This window comes from Priapulus caudatus, unplaced genomic scaffold, assembly GCF_000485595.1.
Source record: "Priapulus caudatus unplaced genomic scaffold, Priapulus_caudatus-5.0.1 Scaffold586, whole genome shotgun sequence".
Classification (NCBI taxonomy): domain Eukaryota; kingdom Metazoa; phylum Priapulida; class Priapulimorpha; order Priapulimorphida; family Priapulidae; genus Priapulus; species Priapulus caudatus.
Genome location: NW_014577647.1, coordinates 166,180 through 181,579, shown reverse-complemented (window position 1 = coordinate 181,579; position 15,400 = coordinate 166,180). Strand labels below are relative to the sequence as shown.

At 45.5% G+C, this 15,400-nt stretch overlaps 1 protein-coding gene across 1 annotated transcript in view; it reads left to right on the top strand.

Moving 5' to 3' along the window:
• Positions 1 to 14,326, top strand: part of LOC106811885 (transient receptor potential cation channel subfamily V member 6-like) — a 26,333-nt gene extending 12,007 nt beyond the window's left edge. Inside the window, exons 6-17 of the mRNA XM_014815604.1 lie at positions 6,539 to 6,704; positions 7,463 to 7,583; positions 8,117 to 8,198; positions 8,419 to 8,534; positions 8,831 to 8,950; positions 9,640 to 9,750; positions 10,206 to 10,357; positions 10,761 to 10,870; positions 11,053 to 11,180; positions 11,537 to 11,698; positions 12,038 to 12,238; positions 12,861 to 14,326. Of these exons, the coding sequence (XP_014671090.1) occupies positions 6,539 to 6,704; positions 7,463 to 7,583; positions 8,117 to 8,198; positions 8,419 to 8,534; positions 8,831 to 8,950; positions 9,640 to 9,750; positions 10,206 to 10,357; positions 10,761 to 10,870; positions 11,053 to 11,180; positions 11,537 to 11,698; positions 12,038 to 12,238; positions 12,861 to 13,586 (2,195 nt within the window). The 3' untranslated portion in view covers positions 13,587 to 14,326. The remainder of the gene's footprint in view (positions 1 to 6,538; positions 6,705 to 7,462; positions 7,584 to 8,116; positions 8,199 to 8,418; positions 8,535 to 8,830; positions 8,951 to 9,639; positions 9,751 to 10,205; positions 10,358 to 10,760; positions 10,871 to 11,052; positions 11,181 to 11,536; positions 11,699 to 12,037; positions 12,239 to 12,860) is intronic.
• Positions 14,327 to 15,400: the final 1,074 nt, after the last annotated feature.

Sequence of the window (15,400 nt, the reverse complement as noted above, 5' to 3'; positions counted from 1 at the left end):
AGGGGAAACTTGGCTTCACTAAAGGCATGTAGGAGCCGAGAAGTCGTTAGAGGGAAACCGTTGTTCACTAAGCTGCTAGGTTTGCACGCAGAGAAATGCTCCACGGACAACGCTTAGACACTATACACGTGTACGTGTAGTGTTGGTACGCTAATACATGCCGTACTTCGGTGTGTTTGTGTTGCGTCGTGTTCCAGGCCGTCAGCTGAGCGAATACCTAGCGGGGCAATGCCCGCAGATCCAATTTTCAATGAGGGAGAAACAGGTGCGCGGCGTCTGGGCAGCAGGAGCATGCCGTATTGCAGTCACTTTGAATACATGTACAGCCTTCATTCATGACTACGGACAATTCTCTTTAGGTCAGAACTGTTTTTTTTGCTAAAAATCTAAGCGCAGCTGCCCTTGCCCCCAGGCTACAGCCCTGGTGTTTGCGGGCGCAGATTTAGGCATAAGCCCTAAATAAGGTTACCGCCTCACATCAGTCTGAAGCGCCTCTCAAAATCTCAGCATTTCGTTTGCATTTGTTAGCTGTTTTAGCCTCATCTGAATAGTCAGATGACAGCTTTTAGAATCCCCTTGATCGTCCGTCCGTCCGTTGCGTCCGTCCGTCCGTGCGGTCCGTGCGTCCAACAGTGCGCACAAATCTTAACCGCTCGACGTACAGGTCACGATATTTCGGCCCACATCGGCGGCGGAGCGTCAAAACGAGTTCGGATGTCAAGCTGGGGGTCAAAGGTCAAAGGTCAAGAGCGTGTAAAAGAAGTCGAAACATTCACTCCGTAACTTAGGTATAGGAAGCGAAATGCATTAATGGGCGCCACAACCTAAAAACGGCTCGACTAGGCTCGTGATAGTCGGTGCTATAGCATCATGTAGGAAAAAGCCCATTCACTGTGCCGAAATGGAGGTCACAAGCTCAAAGCGTACAGTGGGCCACCAGGGCGGATTTTGACATTTTCTGACGGACATGGGTCTGACGGAGCGCATGAGAAAACTTTTCTTGTTTCAGCGGTGACCTAGCATTTTTATGGCTTTATGAAGCGACCATGAAAGGTCCCTTCGATGCCTGACATGCGAAGATAAGCGGATAACCTTTATAGACCCTCAAGAGGCCAGGGTAAACATGGATTTGCTTCACTGTCAACAAATGACTGAACTGCTTTTGCTATTATTAGAGCCCATACTGTGTCCAATGTGCAGGCTACAGCTTGCACAGGTTTAATTGCAAAGCAAATGGTTGTTGAACCAAGCGTTTACGCTCCCTTAAATCATAGATTTCTAAAGCAGCTGTGTCTATAGACCCTGCACTTAGGCCTGCAGGCTGAATCCGGTGAATGTCACAAGGCCAAAAACACAGGCAGCCATAGGCTGCGCAACGCTTCTATCATAACTTTTGCCTGCCAACCTGCCAATGCACCTGTCATCACAGCTGCGCAACTGCCTGAATAGACTTACTGGATTTTAGCCATGTACCTACTATACGATTGGGAACGGCCATCTTTTGATTATTCGATTACACTTGCACGACGCATCTCGTGGCAACTATAGGCCTAGTTTAAATTAGATTTTATTCTCATGTAACTTTGTTAAACGAATAAATAATAAACTAGTACCATATTATAATATATAAGAGTTTACTTTCTCATCTTGATCTTAAACATATATTCATGTAGCTATGGCCGTGCGTATCCATTTACCGTTGTGCTGAAACATAACTGTTACCATAATAATATTTAGAGACACGTAGTATATAGTGATGATTTCATGACTGTACACTCAGGGGATAGGAAGAAGCATTATTAAGGGGCAGTAAAAGGCATGCATCGCTGGTTTTAAATTTTTTTGAATATAATAAGAGAGAAGAGAAAGCTAGATAGGAGAGAGAGCGGTAGTAAAATTGAGACGCGTGACAGGAAAACTCCGTGATACGGTGTGTATGCGAGCCGGGAAACGGCCGTACAATTAGGTCGTGCGACATGTGTGCACAGACGGGGATCCGTGACCGGACCCGGTACGCGGAGGCAAGGAAGGCACACAGTGCTACGCACAGCGACAATACTCCGCAGCACGACGCACCATCCGCGCACCACCAGCAGCTATACAGCGACCCGCCGACCGACAAACAGCCTAGAGCACACACCACCAACACACCAGCGCCAAAAGCAGAGGCGCAGCAGTGAAGTGGAGGCAGGGCGAGGAGGATGGCACAGCTCAGATGAGAGAGGGAGTTTGACCAGGGAGTTGTAAGATTGAGACGACATGTGGAGCCACAGTGATTTCCAGCAGGAAGTCCGCAGGTCAGGAGTTCGGCTCCTGCTCTCAACGAGTCGAGGCCTGCGTAGACACAGGGACGTGCGCCTCAGCGCCCCTCTAAATTAAAAACTTGGAGGATCCAGAGGCGCTCATACCTGTTGAAATCGTGTTGTATAGATAGATAAAATAGATAGCCTGTGAATCTAATGGACACAGATTCGAAGGAAAGCGCAAGATATCATTAATGAAATAAACAAATCGCATGCTGGTGAGATAGTGCAGCGTGGGGCCCTAACAAGGATGTGCTACGCAAGCATGCGCTTCCTGCCATATCTGGCGCGGCTCAACAGAATGTGCAGCTCGCCCAACGACTAAGTTCATAACTGTAGCAGCAGGACCCAGATAGCTCAGCGCTCTGCCTGCTCTTTTAAAGTTCTACAAGGCAATCCTTACCACCGAGGCCTCTGCCATGGATTTGGGTATATGCATCTTTGCGTCAGTGGTTTTGCCGGTTGGTCCCACGGATGCTGACCTAATCGGCGCGCCAAACCCAATGCCAATCTCAGTTCTTACACTCAGTCATTCTGTCTAAAGATTTCCAAAGAGCTTATTTCTCTGTAGTTTAAAAAAATTGATACCTAATGAGATTGGACTCTACAGCTGTCAAGTAGCTGAGGGGCCCTTCACCATGTAAATCCGGCGTCAGTAGTGTTGCCTGAAGGCGTACAAAGCGTGCATCCCAAGAAAACAAGTTGTTATGATACGGTCGTAGTTGTCTGGCGGAAAATTGACCTGAATGCGAGCTGAGCGCCCCTCCCTGGGCTGCTGTACAGTGCAGGGCAACAGATTAGTACAATGTGTTGTAGAATCACGGAACGTTAAGTCTCCTAGTGTTAACATTTGACATTGCACTCCGCGTGCTGCTATTAGCAGCGCCGAACCCATTGGGGAACATTGCACAATTAAAGCGCGTGTGTGGACACCGTGTAAACTACGGCGGGCGGGGTGAACGGTGTCAATCAGGCAGCTGTCGTCAGGACGCTGGTAAAATAATGATTGACTTCGGTAAAATGAGATAATGCCATTATCAAATATAGCTGTGACCTTATGTAACTAGATAAGTTAGTAGTAACGGGAATTAAGTAGTTGATTCCGCAATTTTCATTAAGCTAACGCAAACGTTTCAGAGGACGACAATAACCGCGTCCGGTTACTATCGATGTAGTATAGTGTCGCTATGAATAAAACTTGCGATCGTACACTTAATCGCCTGAGATTTTGCGCTGCAGGCGTGTTTGGAAGTTGCGAACACCGCTAGGTCCTGTACGGCGAAACGCTGCTGCGGACTTCGCTTCTAGAGGCAGCACTATGACATTCACTGCGAGATAGCGCATGGCGCGGCTTCGCCTCTCAGGTCCCCCAGTACTGAAGTCGTCACGTATCTAATGCAACATCCTGAAGCTATCACCGCCGCTAGTCGTCGCCTTAACTGTATTCGTGCTGGATCCGAGAGATCGCAGATCCTAATAAATACCATGACATCCTGGCTTACGCGTTAGTCGTGCCTTACCTGATCTCGTTTTATGATCAGAGAGGATCCCGCAGATCCTAGAATAAATACATGAACATCCTGAAGCTATACGTTAGTCGTCGCCTACTGATCTCGTTGCGATCGAGAAGATCCCGCAGATCCTAATAAAGTACTGCATCCTGAGCATACGTTAGTCGTTGATCTTACTGATTTCGTGCGAGAGATTCCCGCAGATCCTTAATAAATTACATGAACATCCTGAGCTATAACGTTAGTCGGTTGCCCTTACTGATCTCGTTGCGGAATGAGCTGCACGATCCTACATAAATACATGAACATCGCTCAGCTATACGGTTAGTCGTCGCACCCTACTGCAATCTCTGTGGCTGATCGAGAGAGTCGCGTCAGGATCCAGTAAATAGAATTACAGGGATGAAGACATCCTGGCTGTATGAGCGTCAGTCGTGCTACTGAGATCTATTCAGAGAGATCCCGCAGATTCCTAAATAAAACATGAACAATCTGAAGCTATTACGGGGGTGAGGGGTGTGTGGTGGGGAGGGAAATTGGGTACGTCATCGGCCTACTGATCCTCTTCACGAGAGAACCCGCGACTCCCTAAATAAAACATTAACATCTTCTCGCGTATACAGTAGTCATCGCTACTGATATCTTCGCGAGAAATCCTGCAGATCCTTAGAAAAGAGATATCATCGAGACATCCTGAGCTATACGGATTAGTCTGCTTATAATTACTGATCTCTCGCGAGGAGATGCCGCAGATTCCTTATAATACGAATACATGCAACATCGCTGAGCTTCATGACGCGTATGTGCATGTCGCGCTCATGCTGAATCTAACTTGGAGAGATCGCAGAGTTCCTATAAATGCGCACATCGAAATTAATCGTCTATAGAACCGTTCGTTCGCTCGTTGGCGCTCGACATTATAGTTAATGTTAGACTGAATGCTGTCAGGGCAGAGATAAAATGCGGGAGTATTCGGTCAGGCGAGCCAGTCTTTACTTTCTCACGCTGCAATATATCAGCGGCACAGACCTGATTCTAGAAGTTAGCGTGGATTTGAGAACGAGGGTAGTTGAGCGTGAGGGATATGTTGATCTGCTGCCGAGGATCAGTGATACTTATTTGTTGCCGACTTTGCAGCAGATGTCGACGTGACTTCAGACTTTGAACTTTGGCACCGTGTACGTGCTCACGATCTGCCACATTCATTATATGGTAGGGTTAAAGTTCCTGATTGCTACCGACGACGAGCAGTGCGGAACACTCATTAGAATGCAGTGACCCTGCTGATTAAATTATTTGTATAGACCCATGAGTGCGATTGCCCTCGCCCATGCGACATTTGCAGCCTAGCTGCGACTGCCAATAGCAGCTTGGCTACCTACTTTTGCAGCTACTGTGCTTACCTGTGAATACTAATTAATCATGAGATGTGGCAGCAGAGAGAGAGACAGGAAATAACAGCCTGAGAAGAGTGTAACCTGCTGCACCTCCGCCCTCCCTCCTCCACCCTCTCTCTATTCTTGGCCACCGCCTCTTTTCTGCTTCGCAGACGCGGCTCTAACACCTACGTCTCTAACGTTTACCTCCCCCCCCCTTAATTACATCGTCTACATCGAACCTCACCGTTAAACCGTCGTGTTTACGTCACGGACTCTTAATCTCGGAATGTGGAGCTGCATTCCCCTCCCCCACACACACACCACCCTACCCCACCCTACCTCACACCCACGCCGTACCCCACCCTACCCCAGGGCGTGCGCCTCCCCCCTTACATCATTGTTGCGATTGATGGACACGTCCTCTCGGAGGTGCAGAGCTGCCGATTCCTCTCCCCCCACCCACCCTACCCATCCACCATTACCCCACCCTGCCACCCTACCCCGCCCCACCCTTCACCTTCCTGGGGGGTGTAGCTCACTTTATGTTACGGGCTGTCGCGCGACCCCGGCGTGCGATGTAGTGATGAACCACTGTCTGTGTGTGTATGTCGACAGCGTCAGAGCGCGCCTTCACCTCGACCGTGTTGAACGGACATTACGCGCTAACGAAAGTGCTCGTAACTCCGCGCGAGTGGTCGACCAGCGCAGCAGCGGCCGCTTCTTCCGCGCCCGACGACTGCAAGCTGCCGAAGCTGACCACCGCGAGCCGAGTCAAAGGTACAAGATCCATCTTCGAGCTTGACATGCACGGGCGACGAGGCTTCTGAAACTATATGGAGATTTAATTATAATATGAGGTTTTTTTAATTATTTATATAGAAGTATCACGGTATAGTGGTGGTGGTAGTATATGTGTTGTCTCATAGTTATATATATATTATAGAGTTTATATATATATTAGTATATGTTATGTATATAGGCAGCTCAGTCTGGGATAATGCTTGTAGTAATTGGTGTATAGTTATTTATATATATATTATATATTTATATACTATATTAGTATATGTATATATGTAGTGTCTGCGTATAGGTGGTGGCGTTCTTGCCTTCTCTCTAGACTCTAAAGTAAACAATCATCAAATACTTACTTACGATTTTATGAATTACATTTTGGACTCCCGAAGAAACTGTCATTTGTGATGTGACGTGCGTGCAGCGAGCGTTGTGAACGTCACTGGCGATTTTATCTGAAGCGTCGATTAGAGTAATACGCAGTATTTGAGCTGCTGCGTGATCACGCAGGACTCACTGACGTGTGTAAAACTGGCTTCGCCCTCTCTCACAGGCTGCGCATATTTCGGCGAGTATCCGTTTCGGTGGCGGGTGTTTGCGGCCTGCCGCGGGGACACGCAGTGCTACGACTTGCTGTTGGAGGCAGGAGCGAACCCTGACCTGCAGGACTCGCTGGGAAACACTGTGCTCCACATGCTCGTCATCATCAAACCTGGCAGGTACCTCTGATGCCCTGCTGCTGCTGCTGCCTGCTGTGGTGTGGTGGTGGTGCGTGCGTGTGGTGCTGTGGTGGTGAGTGGTGAGTGGTGGATGGTGCTGGTGTGCTGCTGGTGGTGTGCTGGTGTGGTGTGTGTGCTGTGGTGCTGTGTGGTGGTGGTGGTGTTGCGTCGTCGTTGGTCCCGTTGGTGGTGGGATAGTGCCTGGTGGTGTGTGGTGGTGGGTGGTAGTGGTGATGGTGAATGATGGTGGTGATGTGTGGTGGTTGTTGTGTGATGGTGGATGGTGATAGTGGTGGTGGTGGTTGGTTAGTGCGTTGATAGGTGTGATGAGTGGTGATGGTGTGTGGTGGTGGTGAGGTGGTGCGTGGTGGTGGTGGTGGTGCTGGTGGTGGCTGAAGTGGGCATGGTGGGTGATCGCGTGGTGGTGGTGGTGCGTGCGTGGGCTTTGTTTTTTTTTTTTGGGGGCTTTGGGGGTGAAGGTGGTGGTGATGGTGGCCATCTGCGCCCAGCGCTTAGGATCAACAGCAAAGCTGTGCCATGCAATCTTGTATCATGTCTCTCTGGATTGGCTCACGGTCAGTCATATACACCATTGGTAGCGGAAACGTGAGTGGTTTTACGCTTCTGACCTAACGGGGCATGTTTCATGTAGATTAAGCGTTCTGAGTCACGGCTCCTTGTCATGGCTGAGAGGCGGCCGTTCTCTTCTAAGCGTGCGTTTCGACCTTAAAACAGAAGATGTATTCGCACGCGCTGAGGCACTGCAAGCGTGCGGCCGATTCTAACATAGAGAACGACGCGGGCCTCACGCCGCTGACGCTGGCCGCACACATGGGCCGTGAGAGTCTGTTCAACGCCATGCTGGAGCTAAACTGTGAAGTAAGTGTTAAAAGTAAAGCGTTAAGTAAGTGTGGGCTTTATTTACGTAACCTGGGAAGTAAGTGTCGTGTCTGTGACCCACGGGCATTATTACTATAAACTGTAAAGTAAATGTCGTGTCTGTGCCCCGCGGGCATTAATTTTATTACTATAAACTGTGAAGTAAGCGTTAAAAGTTAAGTGTTAAGTAAGTGTCGTGTCTGTCTCGTGCGGGCATTATTTCGCAAACTCTTAATTAATCGCCATGAAAATTACAATACGGAAGTAGAGTGTGGGAAATGTAATGGAATTTCGATGCGAGAAAACGCGAATATTGATCTTTAATCCTGACGTATTGTACGAGTTGAATTATGGAGTTTATATATTCCTTACTGATCGGAATCAACGACTTGATTTGCAGAAAAGTGTTAGTTCTGTTTCTAAAGGAGTAATAAGTAAACACTTTTCCTTTTCCCAGCAAAGAATTTGAATTAGAAAGGAGGCATATAAAATCGGTGCTGGTTTCTTAGGTTTGTTATCATTCTGTTTCGCAGGAGCTGTGGCGATATAACAATATTAGCTGCTCCGTCTACCCTCTTCATGCAATCGACAGCATCAGCCCGGACGGAGGGACTAGTAAGTACTTGCCTCTCACATTAACATTCTCTATAAACTCTTGAGCGTTCACGACTTTCGAAAGCCGGAAATTCGTAGCGGCTGTTTAACTGATTTTCACCAAGCATGAGAATCGTCAGCGGATCCGCGAATTTCCAGAATTCAGGGATTTTCAAAATGTTGTGTTCTCACGCCTACTTAGTATACATGGGGTGATAAGATATTATACCTTTCGTTCCAGATTGGAATTCGGCCATCATGATTATCGTGAAGGGAGAAACTAGAGAACACCTGGAAATGCTGACTGGGGGAATAATCCAGAAGTTGCTCGAAGAAAAATGGGTTACATTTGGCAGAGTAGGTCTTCGCCATATAAACAAGCTCACGTATATGAAATTCGTCAGTTTAGTTATATTGCAGGAATCTAAATTTAGCTGCGTGTGTGTGTATGTGTGTGCGTACATGCGTGCGTGCGTGCGTGTGTGTGCGCGTGTGCTCGTCCACACTCGTGTCCAGGTATATTGCAAACAGATATGTGTAATAATTGTAAAAAAAAAAACTAACTGGAGCATAAGCATCTGATAATAATGAAATCAATTGGTCCAAATTAATTAACTAATTAATTAATTAATTACCACCTTAATTCCACTTAGGCGACATACACAAAGAAGTTGTGTCTACACATCCTGCATCTATCGCTGCTCAGTATCGCAGTATACCTGAGACCTCACCGCGGCGTCGACGCGGCCGCCGTAACATATGCGACCACCTGGGTAAGCACGACATTAATTTTTATTTTATTATTTTATATTATTTATTTTATTTCATTTTATTTAATTCATGAAATTTTATTTTATATTATATATTTTATTTTATTTTATTTTATTCCGTGTGATTACCACGTCAGCAAGAATAGTTTCGACGACTGATCAAGGTGTCTTCGTCAAATTGAATGAGTTTGCTTGTGCTAGTCACCAGATGGCAATAGATATATGTGGCTAAGAGGTTATAACTACATGGATTTATCAATAGAATTACCCTTAATTACATTATCATGGCATTCAATGAACTCATTAGAAGATTTACCTGGGTCGGTATCAATCTATCGTTAATAACAAGCGATCCGAGTAAAGCATACGACAACCAAACATTGTAGGAGAGTCTTTATTATAAAATCGAAGAACAATGTTATCATGATATCCAACTAACTTATTCCAAGATTGGGTGGTATGGTGGATACCTGGATGGTGTCAATCTATCATTAATAGCAAGCGATCAGTGTGAAGCACACGACTACTGAAAATCGCGACCATACCTTGCTACACAGAGATTATATTCAATCCGGTTCAATTCAATTTACTTTATTACAATACACTTATGAATTACGTTTTGTAGGTAACATATTAGTTAAACTAATGAGTAGACACTGCTGATTATAACGCGTGAATTCTACGACGCACAGGTGCGCTACGTCGCGGAGGCCGGTGCAGTCCTCAGTGCCACCGCTTTCCTCTTCCTGCAGAACATCTGGGAAATAAAGGTCCAGGGCTTCAGCAGATTCCTGAAGAATCTGGTGAGACGATGTGCTAACGATGCCGGCGTGGTGCGGCGAATGGTTCCGGCTCGCTGTGGGCTTACGCTCGTGTTTTTACCATTTTTTCCCAAAGTCTCGTTTTTTTCTCAAAGTTTAGATGTTACGATTAACTGGCTATTAGTCTACAAATCTGGCACGAGATCGATCGTACATGTGGGTGGGAGCGAGTAAATTACGGTAGAACTATATCTCATCGATACATCAATGCAGTCTTGATGTATGCGACCTTGTTTGCTTCTTTGTCATCTCGACATGCGTCATGATCAAGGCCCACGGGAATGGTGTACAAAACTAGTGATGATCGTAAATGGCCACAGGGGGCAGCAGGGACGCATATTGAGACATCGTGACAAAACCTTGGCAGAAGTTATAATCATGTGTTAGTCAGAAAGAATGAGCGGTTGTTTCAAACTTGTTTGTATGACGTTTGGCAGCACTACGCACCGTCGAAGGCGTGTTTTACCTTGTCCTCCATCGTGCTGCTCCTGGCCGTGGTCGCACGCTTCATGCTGTCGCCATACATAGAGGATGCTCTCACTGCCGTAGCCATTCCTGGATGCTGGCTTTACCTGCTCTTCTTTGCAAGGTGATATGATTGACAGTGACAATAAGAGTTGGAGCGTGATGTGCACCCAGGGATGTGCATCTTAGTTTTAAATTCCATACTTACCTTCCTACGTACACTAACCTACTCCTATGAAATTTCTTTACTTTCTCCAGTTTTTCCTCTATGGCTATATATATATGTTTATTCCACAACAAAGGAATTTGTGTTCTCTTTTAGTGTAAGATGCAAAGATGTAGAATGCGAGATTGTAAAATATATAAATTCTAACTGAAATCCCCATACGACTATAATAAATATCGAAATAGTCATTTCGTGAAAGCGCAATACTATTTAAAGAGATTTCACGTGTTATCTGTTGTATGTGTCTACCTTTGTTAACTGTGCTGATCCTTGTACTCTTTCTTCTCGTGCTACCTCACAGGAGCATGCGGCTTACAGGGCCGTTCGTGACGATGATTTATCTGATGCTGCGAGGCGACTTGTTTCGATTCTCTATCATCTATCTGATCCTCAACATGGCGTTTTCACCGGGTAAGTTTTCAACATGGCGTTTTATTACTATTAATAATTATTATTAAATTTTTATTGCATGAAATTCAAATAGAAATACTGAAGGACCCCTTTTAACCCCGTGACGAGCGTATGATGAAAGTTGGAGTTCAACGGCATTTCAGTGTGTGATTGTAACATTGAGAATAAATGTTTTCTTTCAGCTTTCTACCTGCTATTCCAGAGTGCAAATATAATCTGTGCCAATGACGCCACTATGAATGTGACGGAGTGGGACACTCTGAGTAAAACGGGCGCGATGCTATTCCAAATGATGCTGAATTCTTTTAAGGTCAGTCACAGAACTGGCGTCGCTTGTTGTTATGATACCAATCATTCATTGTCATTCAACAATTACTACGCGCGCGTGGTAATATCCAGATGGTTGTATCACATCTAACGATTAAACAATAAACGCAGAGAATTAACGTTGAGCGTTTTTTATGCATATTTCAGTCGTTAGTCAGTGAGTAAAATAATGAAAATATATGTGTGCACGCATGCGTGCGTGCGTGCGTGCGTGCGTGCGTGCGTGCGTGCGTGCGTGCGTGAGTACGTGAGTGCGTATGTAGATAGGTTCATGCATGATAACGCTTGCAGGTGGGGCACAGAAGCAGCACCGTAACGTCGATTCGTTGTGATTTTCAGTACGAGGAGTTTTCCTGCACGCACAAGCCAGTGCTTACCAAGTTTGTCTTTGTTTCCTACATGATCCTCGTATCGATTCTCCTGGTCAACATGCTCATAGCAATGATGGGTAACACCTACCAGAGCATTAACAGCGTTTCAGAGAAAGAATGGAGGAGGCAGGTAAGAGGGAGGACGAGGGGAGGGGGACGAATGAGGAAGCTGATTGAGCTGTACATGCTTGTGATGCTTTAGCACTGTAGCTGTTATTTATTTTTTACGTATTTACCAAGAGGATATGGCAAGACCATTGCAGAAAAACAAAAAGGCAGCCAATGATAGTCACCAAAAAACAACATTCTTCATGTGTTGTCTGTAACTAACGTGTAGATAGTTGCCTTAAAAAAGCGCAAGGAAAAACACAGCAGTGACGACGAGTTCGATCGTCACGTGTGTCTTCAGGAGTGGGTTTTTTGTGCATGTCTTTAGTGTCTTTTCGAGCTCGAGTTTCATTCTATCTAGTGGGCCGCGGTGCTCCTGCTGCTGGAGAGGTCCTGCGACAAGACGACGTCTCTGCGCCACATGCACGACTACTCCATCGTGTTCCCCGCGGGACCGCAGCATCCAGGGGGCGCCTCCGTCGACGCGCGAGGTCTCATGGTCATCAAGACGGTGGCGAAGACGCGAGCAATGCAGCGACGCTACGCCGTGGGGAATTGGACGGTGAGTAGCGGGGTATGGCTCATGTCTAATTTGCTTGTGTTATGGTGGGACGAGTTTTGCATATATATGTACACGTCGTACTATGACGTGTGCGTTTTGTGTTTGTGTTTACATCAGTACATGTACAACGTGTATGACTTTTTTGCAAGAGTTAATGTATAACGTGTATGTGCTGTTATTTTTGCATCAGTATATATATATATAACGTGTATGTTTTGTTATTTTTGCATTAGTATACGTATGACGTGTGCGTTATGCGTGTATGACGCATGTGTTTGTTTTTGCATCGATACATGTGTAACGTGTATGTTTTGTTATTTTTGCATTAGTATACGTATGACGTGTATGTATTGTTATTTGTTACATCAGTACATGTTTAACGTGTGTTTTTTGTTATTTTTACGTCAGTACATGCACAACGTGTATATATTATTTGCAACAGTACACGTGTTAGGTATGCTTCGTTAGCTAATATCAATATGGTCTGTGAATTTAGCAGTTACCAACTCCACGCAGTTGCTTGCTATTGATGTTACCTATGTTATTGTTATATGTTGATTATCCGGGAACTTTAAACCACCTAGGAATTTCTTCCGTTCATTCCATCTTCGTTTTTCTTCAGAGGGTTGTCAACATGATCATATCGACCCCGGCGCGGACACCAAGAACGCGTCGCTCTCCCTCGCCCCCGCCTCCGCCGCACCAACGACAAGTGCGCAGCGTGCCGCGTGGGCGGGAGGAGAGAACGACGAAGAGGTCCACACTGAGGGCTCCGTCTGTCGGTCGTAAAATGTTTTCATGTCAAGCGGCGAGCGTCTCCAAAGGAAGTATCCGGGGAGGTGACGAGGGTGCTGGGACGTGGAAGCGAGGACCAGAGGAGAGATTCCTTGTCCAACCCGCACCAGTCGTGCATCGAATGTCGTTCGGCCGATGCCACGGACCGCGCGACATTAGTCCGCTCCGAAGGAGTTTACCTCACATTCTGCAGTTCGTGTCACTACCGGGTGACATCACCAGCAATGAATTTCTTTCCGAACAAGAAAAATCGGACGACGTCGCCGAAAGCAACGTCAACGAGAAAAAAGACCCTTCCCACTTTTTTATCACCACTCTCGACGAAAACGATGGTAAAGCGACGCCCGCTACGCAAACGTTTGAGATGAAGTCGTCACGGGCAAGCCAGGGGGATGCGCAGAAGAACGACGCGTGTCAGCGGAAGAAGAAGAACTGCTTGCAATTTTCGCGACTGTCACGCCACCTACAGAGATCGTCTAAAATCACTTGCATAAGTAGTTTCACAGGTAATGACTGCCAATTGGTCCTTTCGGGAACTGAGTGTGACAATTAAGCGACGATAGAAGTGAATGATATTTAGCACCATCTTAAACAACATGTCACAAACCATGCAATGGCATGCATATATGTATTATTCGTGTTTGTATTCTTCATCACTATATATTGTTATATGACTCCGTGTGTTTTGTTACAGGGATTATTCTGTTGTGCGATATATGTAATGCTATTCTACTGCGCAGTTGGGAATTTAGCATGTGCAGTGAATTTCTGTACCAGTGCACTTGTTTTCCCTTCCCTCTCTGGCAGCTCACAGACCCATAGCTGCCTGACAATGTTGTGATAGTCAGTTTGTGCAGTTAAAATATTTCTCTGGGTTCTTGTTTGGGCTATTATGTGTTGTGAGTAGTTTTTGTCACTCCAGTGAGATGTTAGAGAACTAAGATGTCTGATGCATTTTAGTTTATCATGTATAACAGTTATCGGTCGTAAACTTGTCAATCAGTATTTACCAACGAACTGATAATTTTAGAATGCTTCATACCTCATTCACGTGAACTATTAATGATTGAAATATCATGTTGAAATGCCATAGATTGGGTGTTTGTACGTGTAATATATAATTAAGACATTTATTTTTGCTGGAAAGCGACCCATGGAACTACACTGTGTATCCTAATGCCTATTCAATTACGCCACCTGTTCATATATATTCTATTTATTTTATCATATCTATATAATATATTGTAAATTCTCAACAGCGTTGGTTTGTGTATAGATTTAGGCGTCCTTGAAATAAATGTCTACCAATTCTAGATTCGCTTAGGGTTTCTTTAATAGATATAAAAAATATATATACGTGTTTGTGTTACGAGTCCAGTTACGAAAGGAAACAAAACAACAAAAATACAAAGAAATTTGATAAGAACAGTCTGCGAAAATGTTTGGAATGTATAATTTTATGAATAAGAATGTTTACGGAAAAGTTTCGCAGTGCGTATATTCAGTGATATTGAATTGGCGATCGGCAATAGAGGAAAGAAAACGAAAGAATATTTAAAGTAATTTATGCGAAGTAATCAGCGAGACAGGCCTTCAATCTTCTGCGTTGCAGTACTTTGCGTTTAGAACGTTCGTTATGAGGTTATGTTCTAATGTCCAACAAAACCGCGCTTGCGGTAACAAACGAGTCCCACATTCTCCACAACCCCCCGTCCCTTCACTGAAGAGCGGTATGCGCAACGCGTTCGCAGTTAATGCAAAGTTTCTACCGAGTTAAGATCGTATCAAAAACTCGTGTCTACGTCGCGCACGTGTATCAGAGTAGCGTGCCATATTTGGAGGAGATTTATACACGCCGCCCTCTCTCACACGCTCGCGCTCAAAACGAACCAATGCAAACCGATGACGTCACACAGTAAACTTCCGGGAGGGCCCGACGCGAGCACGTGTTCAGCGTATGAGTCACGCACATGGTGCGTCTGCATCACTGAACCCTACCGCCTGCCTGCCTGCCCGCCGCAAGCGAGTTGAGAGTAAACGCCTAGAATAACGTGTAGCGTACGCACGCGTAGTGTACCTTTTCTGTGTCGATCTGCCACACGCAAACACGACCGCAGGAAGCTATAGTATTCTGATAGTATCCGTCTGACACAGCACGAAAGTGCAGGAGGGACTATAGGTAAGTCCGAGCTGACATAATTACTAGGTATATATTATATATTACTATTTCATCGATGGGATCCTTGAGAAAGTTTGTGCCTCTAAGTGATTCATCTATATAATACTACAGTCAATCAATCGATCAATCAATCAAATAAACAAGCAATTATTTGTCACTACTGACCAATAATTATTAGCATGAATATA